General features: G+C 46.1%; 1 protein-coding gene across 1 annotated transcript in view; it reads left to right on the top strand.

Annotated features, from left to right (window-relative positions):
• MACF1 (microtubule actin crosslinking factor 1) overlaps positions 1-18,284 on the top strand; it is a 294,628-nt gene that overhangs the window by 177,349 nt on the left and 98,995 nt on the right. The window contains 8 exon segments of the mRNA XM_087970253.1: positions 306-842; positions 6,784-6,960; positions 7,386-7,509; positions 7,823-8,031; positions 8,879-9,196; positions 10,165-10,334; positions 12,856-13,012; positions 14,293-14,410. Coding sequence (XP_087826379.1) covers positions 306-842; positions 6,784-6,960; positions 7,386-7,509; positions 7,823-8,031; positions 8,879-9,196; positions 10,165-10,334; positions 12,856-13,012; positions 14,293-14,410 — 1,810 coding nt within the window.

Raw genomic sequence — 18,284 nt, 5'->3', positions numbered from 1 at the left:
GGTCAATGGGGCAATCAAGGGTCCCCTTTCCGTCAGTGAATCCACTGTTTGTTTGTATCGCACTCCACTAGGATGCATTCCATGTTGTTTGGAAGCAGCCACGGATGCATTCCTGTGGATATTTATATGACAAGTCTATAACTAAAACAATCTTGGGCTCCCTCTGTTGGGAAGGAGCGAGTCAAGCCTGGGACAACAGCCAGAGATTCCTCTTCCTGGCCTGCGGGGTCTGGCTTTGAATTTTCCATTGGTAGTCTGGTTTGATATACTTTTAATGTAGTTTTCTTTTAATGTTTTCCTTCCAGGTCCATCACCAAGAGCTCCTTTCCCACCAACAAGATGTCATTCTGGCCACACAGTCAGCCCAGGGTTTCCTGGACAAGCACAACCACAATCTTACCCTGGAAGAGAAGCAGGATCTGCAAAGAAGTCTGGGAGAGCTGAAGGACCAGTATGCTGCTTCCTTGTCTCAGACAGAGGGGCAGCTCAAACAAGTGCAGGCGCTCCGCGATGAGCTGCAGAAGTTTTTGCGGGACCACCAAGAGTTTGCCGCCTGGCTGGAACAGGCCGAGCAAGACTTGGAGAAGGTGTGTGCAGGGGACGGCAGTCTGGAGTCCCTTCAGCCTGTGCTCCTCCAGCAGAGCAGCTTCTCTGAAGACGTGATTTCCCACAAAGGGGACTTGCGCTTTGTCACGATGTCAGGGCAGAAAGTGTTGGATGCCGAGAAGGCTGTGGCTGCTGCAAGAGGAGGGGAGCTGTGCCCTGAGATATTAGCCACCAGCACATTAGTGGAGAGCAAACTGGAAGACGCCAGCAGGAGATATGGCACCCTCCACTCTAAGGTATGAGAAACCTTTAAAAGGAAAGGGGTCTTCCCTCTGGGCAGCCCATCGTATCTGCTCCCGGGTTTCTTTCCATTTCTTCTATGACATCCTCAAAGCCAGGCCGGTTGTTAGAATAGTTCTGGTTGTGGAAAAGTATTGGCCTCTTGGCAGATTGTCTGAATTTTTGCCTAAGCCAGTGAGGGAATGCAACTGTCCTCCTGTTTAATCTAATTAAAAGGATAACTGGGGCCAGTTGTTTCATTTAATAGACATGCTACTTCGCGCCAAACCCATCTTATAAAACAAACTTCACCATAGTGAAGTTCTCACTACACAGATTTGAGAGGCATGACATACTTGGTCACATCACTGTATCAGGAAACCTTAAAACAACAACAACCTTGAACAATATCCAGAGATCTGTGGGCCTCTCCTTGACTAAAATCAGCCTTCATAATTCTACCATGAGAAATTTACAGGATAAGAATGGGATTCATGGGATCACATCAAGCTGAAAACCATTGCGCACTAGGAAGAATGCCAGTGCTCCATATTACACTGAACACTGAACAAGTCAGGCCATGGCTATCAATATCAAAAACATCTGACAGGCCATCCCACCTTCTTTTTATCTGGACAATCTGAAGCTGTATAGAAAAGCACCAAATCCCCGATCATCACTGTCCGAATATATACCGCCAAGATATTTCAGTGGAGTTTGGGCTGGGCAAATGTGCCATCTTACCATCAACAGGGGGGAAAATAGTAAAAAAAATGAAGGAATCAAAATACCCTATGGAAATAGCATCAAAAATCTGAATGAAAACAATTGCTACAAATACCTCAGCATCCTGCAAGCTCAGTCACTGAATTCAAGAAGAAAGTGAGAAATGAATAGACAAGGAGAGTGAAGGACTTAAAGCTCAGTGCAGGAAATACCATCAAGGCAATCAAGACACCTGGACAATTTTGGTCATTAGATATGCAGCTGGAATAGCTGACAGGACTTAAGCAAAACTCAAAGGCCTGGACAGAAGATCGGAAAAACCATCCGCTCAGCAACATTGACAGACTCTTCTAACGAAGGAGCATCGGTGGGTGTGGACTGTTGCAGGGACACCAGACAGTTGAAGAAGCAGGTGAAATAATAATATCTGAAGGAAATGCACTTAAGCCAGTACCCCATGAGGGCTTCCTGAGTACTGGAGGGACCAACAGGAAAGACCAAATGAAGACTAGAAAAGAAACATAGCAAGGCAAAATCTTACAACCACAGCAACAACTAGCAGGCAAAGCAGATAACAACAAAATCTACTAATGGCTAAAAGCAGAAAGTTGAAGAAAGAGACAGCGGGATTAAAGACCAAGCCGTAAGCATAAAGGCTACAAATCCAGAACTGAGAAGACAGCAACAGACAGCTTTTTCTGCAAAGAAGCTCAAGAAACAATGTTTAACTGCTGCAAGTAGATCACACAGACTGGCTACAAGCAACAGCAAAATAGGAACAATGGGGCACAGGAGTATCTGCAAGAAATATCATTGAGTCTGCAAGAGACTCAACATAGAACAAATTCAAATGTTTTGGGACAGCCAAGCCAAAACCCAAAGTTCATACATATATGGTGATAGATCTGGAAGAAGAGTTGATGTTCAAAAACTCTCCAATATTGGCTCTCTGCAGGCCAAATTCCTATTCAGTGATAGGAGTGACAATTGATTATTGCATGAAATAACACTAACAATAGCACTTAGACTTATATGCCACTTTACAGTGCTTTACAGCCCTCTCTGAGTGGTTTTACAGCCTCTTGCCCCCAACCCTCTGGTCCTCATTTTACCAACCTCAGATGGATGGAAGGCTGAGTCAACCTTGAGCTGGGTAGGATGGAACTGCTGGCAGTGGGCAGAGTCATCCTGCAATACTGCATTCTAATCGCTGAGTCACCAAGCATCGTTTACTGGCAACTAAAATCAAACCCTTTTGCACCCTTCACGTGTCACATGCTGGATAGCTGTGCTTACGAAATAAATGGAACCGGCTCCGTGCTTTGTTTCTGGATGGTCCCTCAACTTTTTATGTATTTCAACAGGACCCACAGGAAACTCTGATTATATACAGCTGCAAACATGCAAAACTTCAGTAAACCAGAAGGACCAAATACTTTTTCACACAATGAGAAGTACCCTTAGGGTTAAGGATGGCCTTTCTAGAAGCAATTCCCTCTCAGTGGTAAACTGAAGATTGGGGGATGTCCTGTGTGATGGTAACCTCTTCCTCTGTGGGGAATGCTCGTTTTACTCATTCTTGTTCTTTATTTATAGGGACACCCCTCGTTTTATCCCAGTTTTCTGGGATTAATATCTTCCTATTGGTATCTTTCTACCAATAGAAAATAACTTCAGTTCTGAGTTCTGGCTTTCGTGTTCTTATTTAATTTGATTTTATGAATGTTTAAATATCTTTTTAAAAGAGCCAGTTTGGTTTATTGCTGAAGGCAACAGGCCTCAATCGGGAGAGCCTGAGTTCTAGTCCTGCCTTGGGTGGGAAGCTAGCCAGGTGACCTTAGGCCAATCGCGCTCCCTCAGCACTCAGACGGACAGGCGATAAGGAGGACAATCCGCTTCTGAAAAACCTGGCCAAGGAAAACGCAGGGACTTCTTCTTCGGGCAGCCTCCAAGAATCCGGCACAATTGGACAGAAGGAAGAAGAAGGAACCATTTGGTGCTATTTTCTGTAACAGTCGCTTGAGTTTTTTGATACTTTTATTTTGGAGATATTTCAGTTTGTTCCTTGTGCAGTTTCAGGTTTATTTAGGACCTGGCTATATTTAGTTTCTCTTGTTTCTTTTTATAATGTAGCAACAGTTTTCTACTTCGTTGTCTCTGTCGCTAAAAGGGCTGCATTCTTCAAGAGGCTGGACCACACCGTTGTTGTAATGTAAAGGAGAAGAGGAGCCCTGGCTCTGTGCCAAAGCACAACCTAAGTTGAGACGGGCACCCAGCAGCCCTTGGCCTCACCTGAGCACTGCTCTGCTTCCCTGGTCTTTCCACAGGCAGTCAGGCCGGAGGGCTTTCTCTGCCGAGGGGGGGAAGAGGGCCTCGGCCAACGCAGTCCCACCCCTATGGTGCCCTGGCCCCGCCTAGGACGTTGCTCTAGCAGTAAAGCCCGTCTCAGGAGGACAGCGGTCTTGTCAGGAGACACAAGTGAGCCTCGTTCTCAAAACAAGGTTGCCATTGAGAGCTTAATCCCCCCAGTCAGTCACTCCCTGCTCTCCGTTGGGTTTCAGCCACTGCAGTGTAGGAAAGAAACTGCCTGTCCTGCCCCTGGTGGAGACGGACTCTGAGGAAGAGGAGGAACAGCCAACAGGGAGTGGGAGTGTGGCTCCAGAGGTGGTGGAGGAGGCTGGGGAAGGGCAGAGGCCGGCTGAGCAATCAGAGGAGGATCCAGGCCCATCCCCTCTCCATCCTAGGGCACGCAGGGAGGAGAGGATCAGGGAAAAGCGAGGTCTACTCAGAAGGAGATTATCATGATCCTCCTCGTGGCTTGCAGCTGGGAGCTATGTATATAAGTTTGTAACTGCGCAGTCAGGATTGCTAGAGACAAAGTTCAGTGTTTTCTTTGAAAGAGGTTTATCTTTGTTGGCGTTCTTCCCAAGGAGTCTCCCCGTTTTCTTCCTGGAATGTTTGATTAATTCATCTTGGCTTGCTTTGGAACTCTCGTCAATGCGGTTTGTTTTGGTTTCCTTTTGCCTCATTATTTACTTTTGTGACTTTAAACTGTGCCTAATAAAACAGTGAAGTTAAGTTGAAGGCATTGCTGGACTTTAATGTATGTTTTGGGTTTGGGGTTATTTTGAGAGACTACGGGTCATCACACTGCCCTTGGAGTCCCACCTGTGCACCATCGTGATAGTTGTTTCCAGGGATCCATGATGTTCTCTTTGGAGAATAGGCAATCTGCTCTCCCACCACTGCTAAAGATTTGAAGCAGCAACACCCTTAAAAGAGTGACTGGAAATCCTGGAAGTGACATATTCAAGCAGGCGAAGGGCAGCTGGTCTCCCTCCATCCCTCTTTCCTTACCTAAAACTAAGGACCATGACGAATGTTGAGGACCAGCAACTTAACTTTTGTGCCATCGTTTTCTGGTTCCCCCCCCCCCCCTTTTTACCAGACTACACGTGCATCTTAGAGTTACAAAGAAAAACTGCATGTTAAGACTTCAGAAGCAACTGAGCAAACTTTCTTGCATAAAAGCTTCTGCTATGCCAGCCCAGGATCTTTATTGATCCTATATTTTGCAAAGTTCCATTGAGAGACTTTCGAAGGAAGAAATGGCAGCCAAAGGCAGCTCCGTTAAAAGCTGAGCCAACAATGGAGCTGTAGCAGAATAAAGAGCCGGCTCTTTATCGGTCTTCTCTGGGCAAGGAGAGAACTTGAGATCGCCCCTATGTGCTCCAGAGTCCAGACAGCTATTCCTTGTGAGGGAACTGCAAGACAGGAGTCTTTGGTAGGCTTAGAGCTCTGGGAGATGAGGGAATAATCATTTTGCTCAAACCACTGTCAGCGGTTTTGAAAGAACCCCAAGTTTGCTTACTTTTCAAAAATTTCATGTTAACTGTTTTTTAGCTATTAAGCACCTTTAGTTTGACAGGTTTGACACCACAGGGCAAGTTTCCTTCAGCCCTTAGGAGTTAAAGAACATTTTAATTACAAGTTTGACTTTAAAATATTTTTAATAAACTGCAAAAAGTTTTGGGTGGGGTGGGGGGGGGGGGGGGGTTTTTTGGTGGGGGGCTTTTTTTTTTTTTTTTTTTTTGTGGGGGGGGGGGTTTTTTTTTTTATTATCCTGGACCAATTTTGGAAAATTACAGATGGACTAAGGCTTCAAATAAATTGGAAATAAGATTTTGGAATTGGTAAAGAATTCTGTGGAAAAATTTGTGTTTTTTTTTCAAAAAAGATTTTAAAAATTAAGACACTAGACTAGAGGGAATTAAAAATTACAATTAAAGGAGAAGAACACATAAACTTGACTTACAGTTACAGAATGAAGCAAAACATTCTAACATTGGATGCATTGAAGGAGATTTTTGAACAATAGACTTAGAAGTTAATTTTTAGTGTCAAGAGAGACATCTGCCTTTATGGGCAGACTGCCCAAAAGAGGTTACGGGAAAGGATTACATAGTGCACCTGACAAGATCAAGACTGAGTTAAAAGCGGATGTACAAATGATAGGCTACAAATATGACAGAAATGATCATACAAAAATTGGCAGATATGTTAATAATTAAAAGGAATATACAAACAATAAACCAAGAGTGATAATTATGTAATTTTCTTATATTGGGTTTACAAAAGAGGTTTGTTAAAGTTTTGAAGAGTCCCCTGAGAAGGGATAAAACAAAAATGAAAACAAATCAAGTTCTACAACATTATTTGAAGGGACTAAAGATACTTACAATAAAAAGAGGGACTGTAACATTGATTCATCTGAACAAGTTTAACATAGATCTCTAATAGCCCTCAATGGACTGGGCTAAAATGACATTTTTTTCCGGCTTTGTTTATAGATAAGAGATGGAATATGGGAAGAAAAGATTGTTGTCTTTTAAGAAGTGATAAATTACTAGATAGGAAATCATTTCTTTATATATCTCATTTCTTTTTCTTTATTCTACTTTTACTCTTTCTCCTTTTTCTTTTTATTCTTTTTTCTTTGTATTAATTTTTACTGTTGTAATTCTAATCTTTAATAACATTGCTTTAAAATTGTGAGCCTCCATTGTGAGGCAGCAGCCTAATGATTTTTCGGCGGATTTCTCTGAGACAGCTGGGAAAGGCGAGCACCTCAGTTCATGTCGGGCCTTGTCCCTGGAAACAGAAAAGGTGTTATTGGGGGACAGGGGGAATATTTTTAGAAAAGTCCCACTGAGTCTTTTCTCCTGTTTGCAGTGCTCTGCCCTTGGCCTCCACCTGAACCTCCTGCTGGATCGCTCTCGGCAGTTCCAAGATGTAGCAGAATCTCTCCGGTCGTGGCTGCAAGAGAGCGAAGAGGCTGTGACCCTCCTCCTGGTGGAGCCCATTTCCTCTGATCCGGCCATTTTGCAAAGACAGCTGGCTAACACCAAAGTAAGCCAGCAAGCACACTTACTCCTTGGCTTTAACCTTTTGCAGACTTTTTACCTGTAGTTTCCACTAGAAAAGGCTGGGCCACACCTACATGAGCCTGCCTTTGTTGCGGGAGGGACCTTCTCTCAGGGGAGCCTCAATGGAACAAGGCCATCAGCTGGGAATTGGCACCTTCCCATCACCTCCTGCCTTACGTAATGGGCTCTAGCGGGTGAAGGAAAACCAGGAATAATTTCATTGTACGCATGTTGAGCATTGACAATAAACATTGGATAGATTGATTGATAACTCTGCGTTTCTGAGGTCTGGGGGGGTTCTACCTAAGCTTGACCCTCAGAACCTCTTTCTGAAGACTGACTCCTTTAGTCCAGTTCTAGTATTTCTTCCTGCGTTGATTCCTGCCTCCTTCTCGTTGCTTCCGACAGCACCTGCAGGAGGACCTTGCAGAGCATCAGGTGCCTGTAGAAAAGCTTGAAAAAGCTGCTCGGTCCCTCCTGGAAATAAGGGAAGGCCCAGTTCCTGACCGCAGAGGCATCCAGCAGACCACAGGTAAAGCTGGGGGGTGGGGGGGGGTGTCTAAGGAAGCTGTTCCAACCTGGTGCACTTCAAGTCTATTCAGCATGATCAATGGTTAAGGGTAGCTGTGGGGCGGGATTAAAGTGAGGAAGGAGCCGCCCCCCGCCCCCGGAGTATTTGTTCTCCGTGCTTAAAGACTGCATTGAAATTTACAGCCTTAAACCCCTTCTGAGCCTCTTGGGCAGTTTCTGATAATGCTAGAGAGTCTTGAATGCTTTGATTCCAAAGTACTGCATTTTTTGGGCCATTTGAATTTCCCCCTGTAATTCATTTGATTCTTGCACAGATTCCATTATGAGCCGATTTCAGAGCCTTTCCTGTCGGATGGCCGAGCGCTCGGATCTTTTGCAGAAGTCCATTGCTCAATCCCAGAGTGTCCAAGAGGCGCTGGAGAGCCTCCTGCAGTCCATGGCTGAGATTGAGGGAACTCTCAAAGGGGAGGATGGGTCTGCATTTTCCTCCCTTTCCATCCAGGAGGCACTCGCTACAAACACAGTAAGATATTTCACTTAGATTTCTGACTGTGGTCTTGTTCCATAATTTTAAAAAGATGGGGATTTTTTGAACACTGAAAATGTCTCTGAATAACCTGGAGTTTCCTTGTCTTTATCATTATTATTTTACCCAAATCCAATTTTGAAAATGAAAATGAAATGAAAACCATACTTGTTGCTTTTGGTACAAAGATTTGCTGTATGGCACCTGATGGGTGATAAAAGCCACTCCTTGAGTATGTGCAGAGTGTTATTTCAGTTGGTGGACAGCCATAATTAGCAGCCTGAGCATCTGAGATCAAAATGGAGATCCAGCTGAATGTAGAATATAGAACATGTGGCTACTTAGGAGTAAATTGGGACACTTCTCACACAAAGTCTCCAGAAAGGAGTTAGGAATAAAACAGTAGCTCCCAAAGTTCATTAGCCATAAAGCAGAGTTCTTTCCTGCAGGGAGAGCCGGAATCTGGAATGATTCCAAACTTCTGAGTTGCTTCTATGCAGCCTTCAATCTCAAAGAACCTGCATCTTTTCCAACAGTAAAGAGCAGCCAGCCAGGCCTTTGGCATTGAGCTGAGCCTTGAGGGAGATAATGGGGGAGAGCTTTTGAAAGGGCCCCAGAGGAGCCCAGTCCAAGCAGAAGCAGGTGGCCCCTATGCGCCGGTGGCTGCACTGCTGTAACACAAAGGGATAAAAAGAGAACAGCCCGGATTTCCTTTGATTTGTAAGCTCTAGCTTGTTAAAAGAAAGGTTAGTCCAGAATCCAGGGCTCGTGTTCTCCCAGGCGGCAAGCGGCTCTCCTGTGCCTGGGGGGTCTGTGCACAATATGTGTATCCTTCCTGTTGCAGAAGCTCAAACAAGACATTGCCAGGCAAAAGAGCAGCCTGGAAGCCACTCGTGAAATGGTGACCCGGTTCATGGAAAGCGCTGACAGCACCACCGCTGCCGCCCTCCAGACCAAACTGGCGGACGTGACCCAGCGCTTCAGCCACCTGTGGCAGCAGCAGCAAGAGAAGGAAGACACCTGGAAGAAGGTCCTGCCCCAGGTGGAACAGTACGAGCAGCTCTCAGAGAAGCTGAAACAATTCCTGGAGAGCCGAGGGCGGATGCTGGCCTTGGGAAACCAACCCGAGCGGGACATTGTCCACTTCGCCCAACAGATCCAGGTGAGAAGCTGCTGAGCAAGGCAGGGCCAGGCTCAGGATTGGGGGGACGCCTGGTTTCTGGTCCCTGGGCTTGGCGTGGGGGTTTTATTAGAGCTGGCAGGCTCAAACCAGGGGAAAAGGAGGAGAGGAGGAGCAAAAAATCCCTCTAACAAGCCATGCAAACTGAATAAATGAACACATGTATGCACCACATTCCTTTTGGGAATGCGCTTGGACTACTGCTCCTCTGGCTTTCCACCCTAAAACTTCCTGCGAAGGGAGGGTGCCTCCATAAACCACCTTCTGCTGGGTTACCCAGGAGCCCCTGAATGCAGTTTGGCTGCAGGATTTTTCTTCCTGGCTCTTGTCCACCTTCTGGTCAGTCAGTTTACAGAGATGCGGTTAAGGAAGTGCAGGAGATTTCCAATGAAGCTGAAGAGGTGAGAGGTGGCAGAACAGAATTCTTGTAGGTCAAAAAATAAGAGCTCTGGGCGCTGCAGTTGCCCAGTTGGGATTTTGCATTTGCATATTCTTTTTCAGGACAGGCTTTGCCCACATACATTTGGGGGTAATCTATTCATAATTGTAATTTTAAAGTTCAAATTCATATCCAAGGATGATCAGGATCAAGGATGATCAGGATCAAGGATGATCAAGAATGACCTTGTTGGTAATCCCAGGAAACAGTGCAGCAGCTTAAAGGTGTTCCAGGGAGGTGCTCCCCAGCCTCTTTGGGGACTGAATCCAAGGTGTTTCACAGCCCTAATCTAGTTGCCTTCGGAGACCAGTCATCTCCGTTGTCATTACCTGACATGATTTGTATGCAGGGATTGCTACTGCTGTCCATCATGACTTCCAGGGACCAGGGGGGGTCTCACAGGCTGTTCCTTATGGCGAAACCCTTGACGTTTTGGACTGAGTCATAGGTGCTCTTCACTTCAACCCTATCCGTCCTGTGTCTCCCCACCCCTGTTTCCTGATGCTTCCAGGAACTGAATTCCGAGATGACGCAGCGTCATGAGGATCTGGACAACCTGGAACATTTAACCACAGAGTTAAGTTCTTGTGGGTTGGTGTGGACTGGCTTCTCCTCACACCAAGAGAAGGTGCACAGTTTGCGGAAAGAGTTCACTCAGCTGCAGAAAGCCACAAAGGACAGGTGAGAAGGAGTTCTCCCAGCCAGAGGGGTGGTAGGAGCCTTGCAGAGGAAATGTGGGGGGGATTAAATGGTTGTAATTCTTTGATTGCGTCCAGATTGCTTTCAGCTGGGAAAAGGATGGAGGCAGAGAAGTGAAGGCTAAGAGGACAAACGGTCTCCTCCTCTCCAGAATATTGTTTTTGAAGTTAGGGTGAGGAAGATGCTTGCCCCTATTGTGGGCAATTGCCATGAGGAATAAAGCTGTGGGTTAACTATGCAATAAGAATAAAAATGATGCCTGGGAGGCTATTTGAGTTCAGCAAAGGGGACGAAAGCCCTCCCTTTAGCTACCTGAATGTCCAGGAATCTTTATCCTGGGATAATGTCTGAACAAAGCCTTAAAACAATTCAATGCTATCTTATACCCAGACAGGAGGTTTGCTTAATGACTGCAGTGTTCATTCTACAACTGTTACATCTGCTTAAGAACTGCCACAAAAAGGTCATAACATTGTGTCAGTCACATGGACACCTTGACAAATGACCATCACGATATACAACAGAAATTCCAGGCTCCCCTACAGTCATAAGTCTCGGATTCCTGGATCCAAGGGGATAAAAACGGCCTTCTCTTCAGCCTCTCCCCATCCCCTCTCTGGAATTGTCTTCTGAAGCCTTGGTAAACTTCTCCCAAACCAGGCAGAGCAAACAAAACCTGCCACTGGCATAACAGGGAGGAACACTCACACTTCGTTTTATGCCCCATTCACAGCTCCCTTGCCTGTAAAGACAGCGGGGGGAACCTGCAACTTGTTCTGCTTCTGGAACAAGTGAAATGGGTTCAGAGCTTAACATTTGGCTCCATCTCCACGATACCCGCTGCCCCCTTTATACGAGGTGTGTGCTCTCCTTCTCAGCCACATAAAAAAACTCCTATTTCCTCTCAGCCGTTCAGGTGGCCCTTTGGTGCTGCAGAGGATGGTTGTCTTTAAAAGACAACAAATATTAGCTGCTCAGAGTCACTTTGCAGAATGGTGGGGGGGCATGTAAATTTAAGAAATAAATATTACCTTCTTCACTGCCTCATTTATTATGTGCATGCGTAATTTAGGTGCTGGTAGACACAATTCCATACATCGGGGTGTTTCACTGAGGGCTGCATCAGGGTTGTATGTGACCTGGGGGGTGGGGTGGGGGGGCGGAGGGGCAGGGCCAGTTCGATGTCAGTCGTGTGATCAAATGCCACTTTTGCCAGTAGTTTGTTTTGCCAGCACTCGGCCAGTGAAAAGGGAGCTGGCCCACATTCTTCACGAGCCCCATTTTTGCTGGCAGAGGCACCGCGGTCCAGATCTAAGCACCCTGCAGGCCTGATCCGACCCCCAGGACTTGAGTTTGACAACCCTGCCATCAACTGACAATTTTCACCTTTCACAAAAAAAGATCTTATAATGCTTCAACCCTCCCCTAAGTTGTAGTTTTTATTTTGCTGAAAGGAAATACATTCTATCATGTATAGTTTTACACGGAGATCTACCAATGTATTTTAAATGCTTTTTTATTTAGCTTGAATTATTTATTTGTTACAACCACTGCTCTCAATAATAATAATGTTGATTCAGATTGGGTTATCCAGAATGTATGTGTTGTGCTCACAATTCTAATCGCTTAAGAATCTTGGAACAAGAGAGCTTTTCCAGGTGCTTCGGATTCAGTTCCAAAAATGGTGATTTGAGGTGCAACTATAGCATCTTTAAAGAAGGCACATCTTTTCCTCAGATTATTTGGCATTGGGAACTCCTGGAAAAAGTCACAACTACTTTAAAGAGTTACATACATATACTACATTGCTATTCCCTTGTACACTGAAAGACCTTTCTGGAATCAGGTCTGAAAGGTTGCACAGCCAAATTAGGAATTGGTGTAGGTATAATTTATTGCAGGATAATTCTTTTCTCTATCTGCCACTGCAATTTACTAAGAAGACTGAATGAAACAGATGAATCAATCTTTTATTATTGAGGTTGTTCAAAATATTCATGTAATTAATTGTGGCATTTATCATTGACCCAGGTAAGTAAAACAAATGGTTAAAGGAGTAAAGCAAGAATGAATTGGAGGTCTGTAATCCTTCAGTTTGCACCCAGCTTATCTAAAACTGTATTGGAGAGAAAAAGAAGATATGAAAGATATGGCTCTTACTCCTATGAGGAAGTGTTTCCCAGGCTATAAATGGATGGCAGCATCCTCTGTGACTTGCATGTACCCAGTTCATAGATGCATCTCAAAATGCTTTCCCATGTACAGAATTCATAACCAGCCCAAATACTCAGAATGCCAGTTTGCCACTTTTGCATGGCTCATAGCAACTAGGTGGATCAATGGCTCCAGTAGGTCCTTGTGGCAGACAGGGACAAAGTCCCTTTGTCCAGTGGCTTACAAGAGGCATCTGGCGTGGCTTCCCCTTCCACCTCTGGCTGCGATTGTGCTTGCCAGATAGTAAGTACTTCACAGCCCCCCTACCCCTTTTTTCATCCATTCCCAGGGAAAAAGGAGCTTCGTCTTGTCAAGAACAGTTGGATGTATTCCGAAAACTGGTTGGGTCGCTCAGGCAGTGGCTGGAGGAAACGGAGAGGAATATCCCAGCTCCTGAGACGTCTTTGGGCACACAGGAGTTGGAGAAGCGGAGGCAGCAAACAGAGGTGGGCAGGGGAGAAAGGCCTCCAGAAGCCATTTTATAAGCAAAACTCATGAAAAAAGTGGAAGACGCCGGCAGGGGTGGGATTCGAATTTTTTTACTACCACTTCTGTGGGCGTGGCTATGTGGTCTGTGGCTGGGTGGGTCAAAAGAGATAAACTCACTTTAACAATGCTCTTGGAACAGGGGGTTGGACTAGATGACCTCTGAGGTCCCTTCCAGCCCTGGATTGCTCTGCTGTTTCAAAGCATCCTCTGAAGCTGTGTCTAGTGCCAGGGTTTATAGTCCTTCCTTCCTGTCCTTTTTCCCTCCCTCCCTCCATATCTCATTCACTTTCCCTTCCCTTCCCTCTTTCTCCCTTCCTTCTCTTTCTTTCTTTCTCTCTTTCTTTCTTTCTTTCTTTCTTCACACCTCCCCCCGTGCCCCGTTTTGGGCTTAGGAAGCCTCCCTGGAGCCTCCTGGGAGCCAAAACATGGCGTGGGGGGTGCACCACATACCCCCATGCCCCATTTTGGATCTAGGAGGCGTCCCTGCACTTACCTGGGAGCCAGAACCCGGCACGTGGGGACAACTGGGAGGAGCTGGGCCAGCTGGTCTTTGGAACTACCAGTTCGTCCAACTGGATGTAAAATTAATGTCCAGTTCGCTCGAACCGGCCTGAACTGGCTGAATCCCACCCCTGAGGACGTGGCTTTATCCCTGTATTTTGGCAGTTATCCTGACAAGGAACTGCTACTTTGTGCAAAAAGCTCTTTGAAAGGTGAAATCCCAAGGTGATGTGGCAAAGTCTACCTCGTGTGTGGTTCCACCTCCTGGTAGGCAGCCACCTGCCCCTCATCCCACCCTCTTTGCTGATTATCTCCAAACAGATTTGTAGCCACGTTGGAAGTGAGTGGACACTTTCATTGTCATGGTGTACACTGCAGCCACAGGCCTCTTGCCCACCGTGTCTTGTGTGGCCAAAGGTAATAGAGGGTGGCTGCCCAGATGCCCTGCTTACTCAGGGCTTACTCAGGGGGAGGGAGCAGGCTGGCTGTTGCCAAAAAACTGGCCTGCTAAGAAGCTGAAAGAATAAAATGGTGGGGGAGCCAGGACACACATGCAGCTCTCAAAACCTTTAGAGTAGCCTCAGAATTTCCCCAAAATATGGTGGTCATTTTTAATGTAACAGAAGACAAAATAATTATGGGAAGGAATGTTGAATGTATCAAATTGCCATGAAGTCTTGGGACCTGTTCATCTGCCAGTGGCCATGTTCTTATGTGTTCTCTGTTCTGTTTTCAGGTCTTTGTGGAAGAATGGCTAGCAAAGAGGATTCTTGTGGAGGAAATGAACCAACGGGGGACAGCTTTAGAGAATTTAATCGTTGAGATTACAGCCCCAGATGCACAATCCAAGACAGGTAGGAGACTGAGAAGTGCACTCTTTTCTATTCTTACCCGCCTCTCTTTAAACTTCCAGTCTGAATTTAGTTCCTTGTTAGATAACAATTATGGGAGGCTTGGAAGAGGAAGAAGGTAAAGATGCACTGTTGTCCTGTTCCAACTTTTCTCCCGTTCTTGGCAGAAACTGAAGATGGAAAGCTCCTCTGTTTACATTCCTACATTGTGTTCCTATAGACTGCCAGAGACCTTAGGGAGGAATAGGCTCACTGATGGAATGAGGGAAGTAATGTTTTGCTCTGAGGAAGGTCTCTAATTAAATCAGTTAATTAAAGGATGTCAGGTAGCAAAACTTGGATGAAATTGTGGGGTGGCCAGTTGACTAGTGTGGAAGATGAATCAGATGGCAGCTTCCACTATCTCTCCTCTATCTCCTCCTTCCACTATCTTTCCTCATTGGCTAAACCCACCGGAGGGGGAACAGTTGTAATCAAAACGTTTGGAGGGGACCCTCCTTGGTTAACTGTGGAATAGATAGTACTCAGCTTAGAGGGATCAAATGGTTGATTCAACAAGTCAGCCCTTTTTCAAACAATCTCCCAATGTAACAGAATAAGACCATTGGAAGGGACCTTAGAGGTCTTCTAGTCCAACACCCACCCACCCCGCTCAAGCAGGAAACCCTATATAATTTAAGGCAACCTAGAATGAATAGAAGCTGTGCTTAATAAAAGTGCTTACAATGTTCCATGTGCATTTGTAAATCCCCCCAACAGAATTTTGCTTAAATCTGTCAAACATGAATGCCATCTAGAGATTTTCCTCAGTTAATCACTGCAGTTGGGACTGGCAGCTCCGTCACTAAGTGATGCAGTTGTAAAGCAAAAAAAAAATCACATAACCATATTGACCTATAATGTACTATAAATAGCACTTATCAAATTAGCCCCAACTAATAAATTACATGTTAATTGCAAGATTATACAGCACTCAAAGGAAGACAATATTTCCCTTCCATTACAAGAACCGCGTTCCTTGAAGGACATTGAGAAACACAAAGCCAAACACTTTGAGGAGTTGCTTAATTGCCCCTGCGAGCTGCAGGTCAGTCCTGCCTGACAGACATTCCATATCTGTGACATCATGGTTTTTGAACCACATGCAGAGCATATTTCCCAGGGATGGTTGAGGGCCTCTCTTTCAAACAACCACCAAGATTTCTGGAACAAGGTGCTTTGGACTGGGGGGAGAGGCCAGGCTGGTCAGCCAGCTAATGCTGAATGTTTTTTGTTATCTGGTTTTTTACAGGCAGGTACAAAAACAGAGACAGTGTGGTGTAATGATGCTAGGCTGGGACTCGGCAGAGCAGGTCCAAATACCGCTGTCTATAGTGATTCTTCCTCATTATTGGGTCACGGTTGTCCCAAAGGTGGTCCTTTTTCAAGAGGCAACTGGACTTTCTGGTTTTTCTTTGAAGGCGTTTCACTTCTCAGCCAAGTAGTTTCTTCAGCTCTGACTGAATGGTGGGAAATGGAAGGATCCAGTCAGAGCTGAAGAAACTTCTTGGATGAGAAGTGAAACGCCTTCAGAGGAAACCAGAAAGTCCAGTTGCCTCTTGAAAAAGCTCCCACTCACCTCTCAGCCCAATCCCTCTCACTGGAGAAGATGGGTGCGTGTGGACCCAGGGTCCAGTTGGAGCTTATTGCAGGTGCAGACTGCAGGTTGTCCTGGGGTTGCATGCCATGCAATGAACTCTTACACCAATTCATCTCGTCTCACAACAGGATGGCCCTGGCTGGTGTACCACACTCAGTTAAAAATAAAACCAATAAATACACATAAAACAATCACTGAAAACTATAAAAATCACCAAAAAGTGCACGAAAGAAGAGAGGGTGGTGGTAATGGCAGTAAGAGAGCCATTGCAAAATCTTCCGGCTTCCTGGGACCCCCAACCTGATAATATATTTGATAATATAATCTTGATGGATTTGCAGAATGTTGAGAGGGAGGGAGCTGATCTTACTTGGGGGAGGGCGCGATAACATTCCACAAGGCAGGTTCCAGGGCAGAGATTAATGACTATAGTTGACTGTATACAGTGCAGAAGGATGACCATGGCTATAAACGAAATCACAGCCCTGCAGTTACTTCCCAACCATGTAGTGCCTTCAACTCTTTCTTAGCTGGATTGATTTTTGTTTCCCCCCTAATATATTTTAAAACTCCCATGTTTGTCCTGGGGAGTAAAAACAACAACAACTGTGGGTCCTAACCATTTTGTTCTTCTGTGGTGCAATAAGTTTGATCCCTGGGGTCTCTGTCAGCCACATCCCTCACTCCGGAGTAGACTGTAGCTTGATTCCTGCATTCCTTGGCAGCCCATATTAATTGCTTCCAATTGTTTGCCTTACACTTTGCAGAAGTAAAATATGCAACAGCCCTTCTCCCCGGCTGCTCGGGTCAGAGGGCTCCTTCCCATGATGACACAAAGGCAACAGTGTGCAAGCGCTCTATAGTGGCTGTGCCGTTGCCGGGGAACCCAGATCGGGCCTCAAAACAACAGCCGTGTTAGTGAAGCCGTCATGCGCTGGGCATAGCGAAAGGCAAGCTGCACCGTCCTTCCAAATGGAACATTCACTGTGACACCTTCTTTGTTTCTGTTAGGGCCCCCCCAAAACAAGCGTTCTTTGGACCGATCGTGTTGCAGTTAGAAAAATAAAATGCAAAAGGGAGAAATGTTAATAGTGAGAGCAATATAATAATTTACCTTTATTTATGCAGGTAGTTCCGTAATGCTTAATCACATGCGTGCAGCAAAAGACGTCACGATAACCTTAGGCTGCTCACGGCCTTGCAGGGTCTCCTCCTGGGGTTCCTCAGCCGGGTGCAGGGAGAGTTTCCATGCCAGCATATTCTCATAACGGAAAACAGCAGGCATTCTGAATTAATAGATTAATTAGATTAATAGACAGCCCCAGAAATGAACAGCCAAGCAAACAAGTCTCTCAGAGAATTGACTTCATTCTACTAAAAAGAGGGGGCAGCACAAAAACTCCAACCACTATCTTTGTTTTCAAATGGGAGCCTTCGAGATATGTCATTCAAAATGGTGAACTCTCTTTCTCCTGTGCATTGGTGAAAGAAAGATGCAACCTCTTGAATCCGGGAGCATGAGCCTGCTTTTGTACCCGTGCTTCCCTGAAAATAAGACCGGGTCTTATTTTATTTTGGGGGGGTGTCTTATTCCCCCCTCCCCATGTATGGGAGACCCACTTTTGCTTGCTTGCGGTGGGGCAGGAGGCCACGTGGCTTGCTAGTGTCGCTGCCACAAGGCAGGGGGGATGGATTGCCCCATGCACCCTGCATCAGCTTACCTCAGGGCCCCTGCAGCCAGTCCCCCCCTGCCTTGCCTTGTGGCCACTACACCAGCAGCCCCGTCCAGCAGGACCCCGCAGGGCTGCCAGCCCACTTCTTCTGCTTGCTCACAGCTGCAATGGAACAGGAAGCTGAGCAATGCGCCAGTGCGAGTGCTGCAGCCAAGAGGCAAGGTGGGTGGACTTCCCCATTTGCCCCACACTGGCTTACCTCAGGGCCCTCGCAGTCAGGCCATCCACGCCCTGACACATGCTTCGATTCACAGCCATGCACCAGCACACTGCTCGGCCTCCTGCTCCATTGTGGCCATGAGCAAGCAGAAGAAGTGGGTCGGGGTTCCTGCTGCACATGGTGGTTGATGCTGTCGCCATGAGGCAGGTGTTGGGGTGTGGATGGCCTGGCTGCGTGGGCCCTGATGTAAGCTGGTATGGGACACATGGGGCAGCTCCATCACCATCCCACCTTTTCTTGTGGCCGTGGCACCATGAGCAACCAGGTGGAATGGGTGGGCGGACG

The sequence above is a fragment of the Notechis scutatus genome, chromosome 8, assembly GCF_049901735.1.
Source record: "Notechis scutatus isolate UNSWTSFEM ecotype Mainland chromosome 8, rNotScu1.2, whole genome shotgun sequence".
Lineage (NCBI taxonomy): Eukaryota > Metazoa > Chordata > Lepidosauria > Squamata > Elapidae > Notechis > Notechis scutatus.
This window is presented reverse-complemented; position numbering and strand designations above follow the sequence as displayed.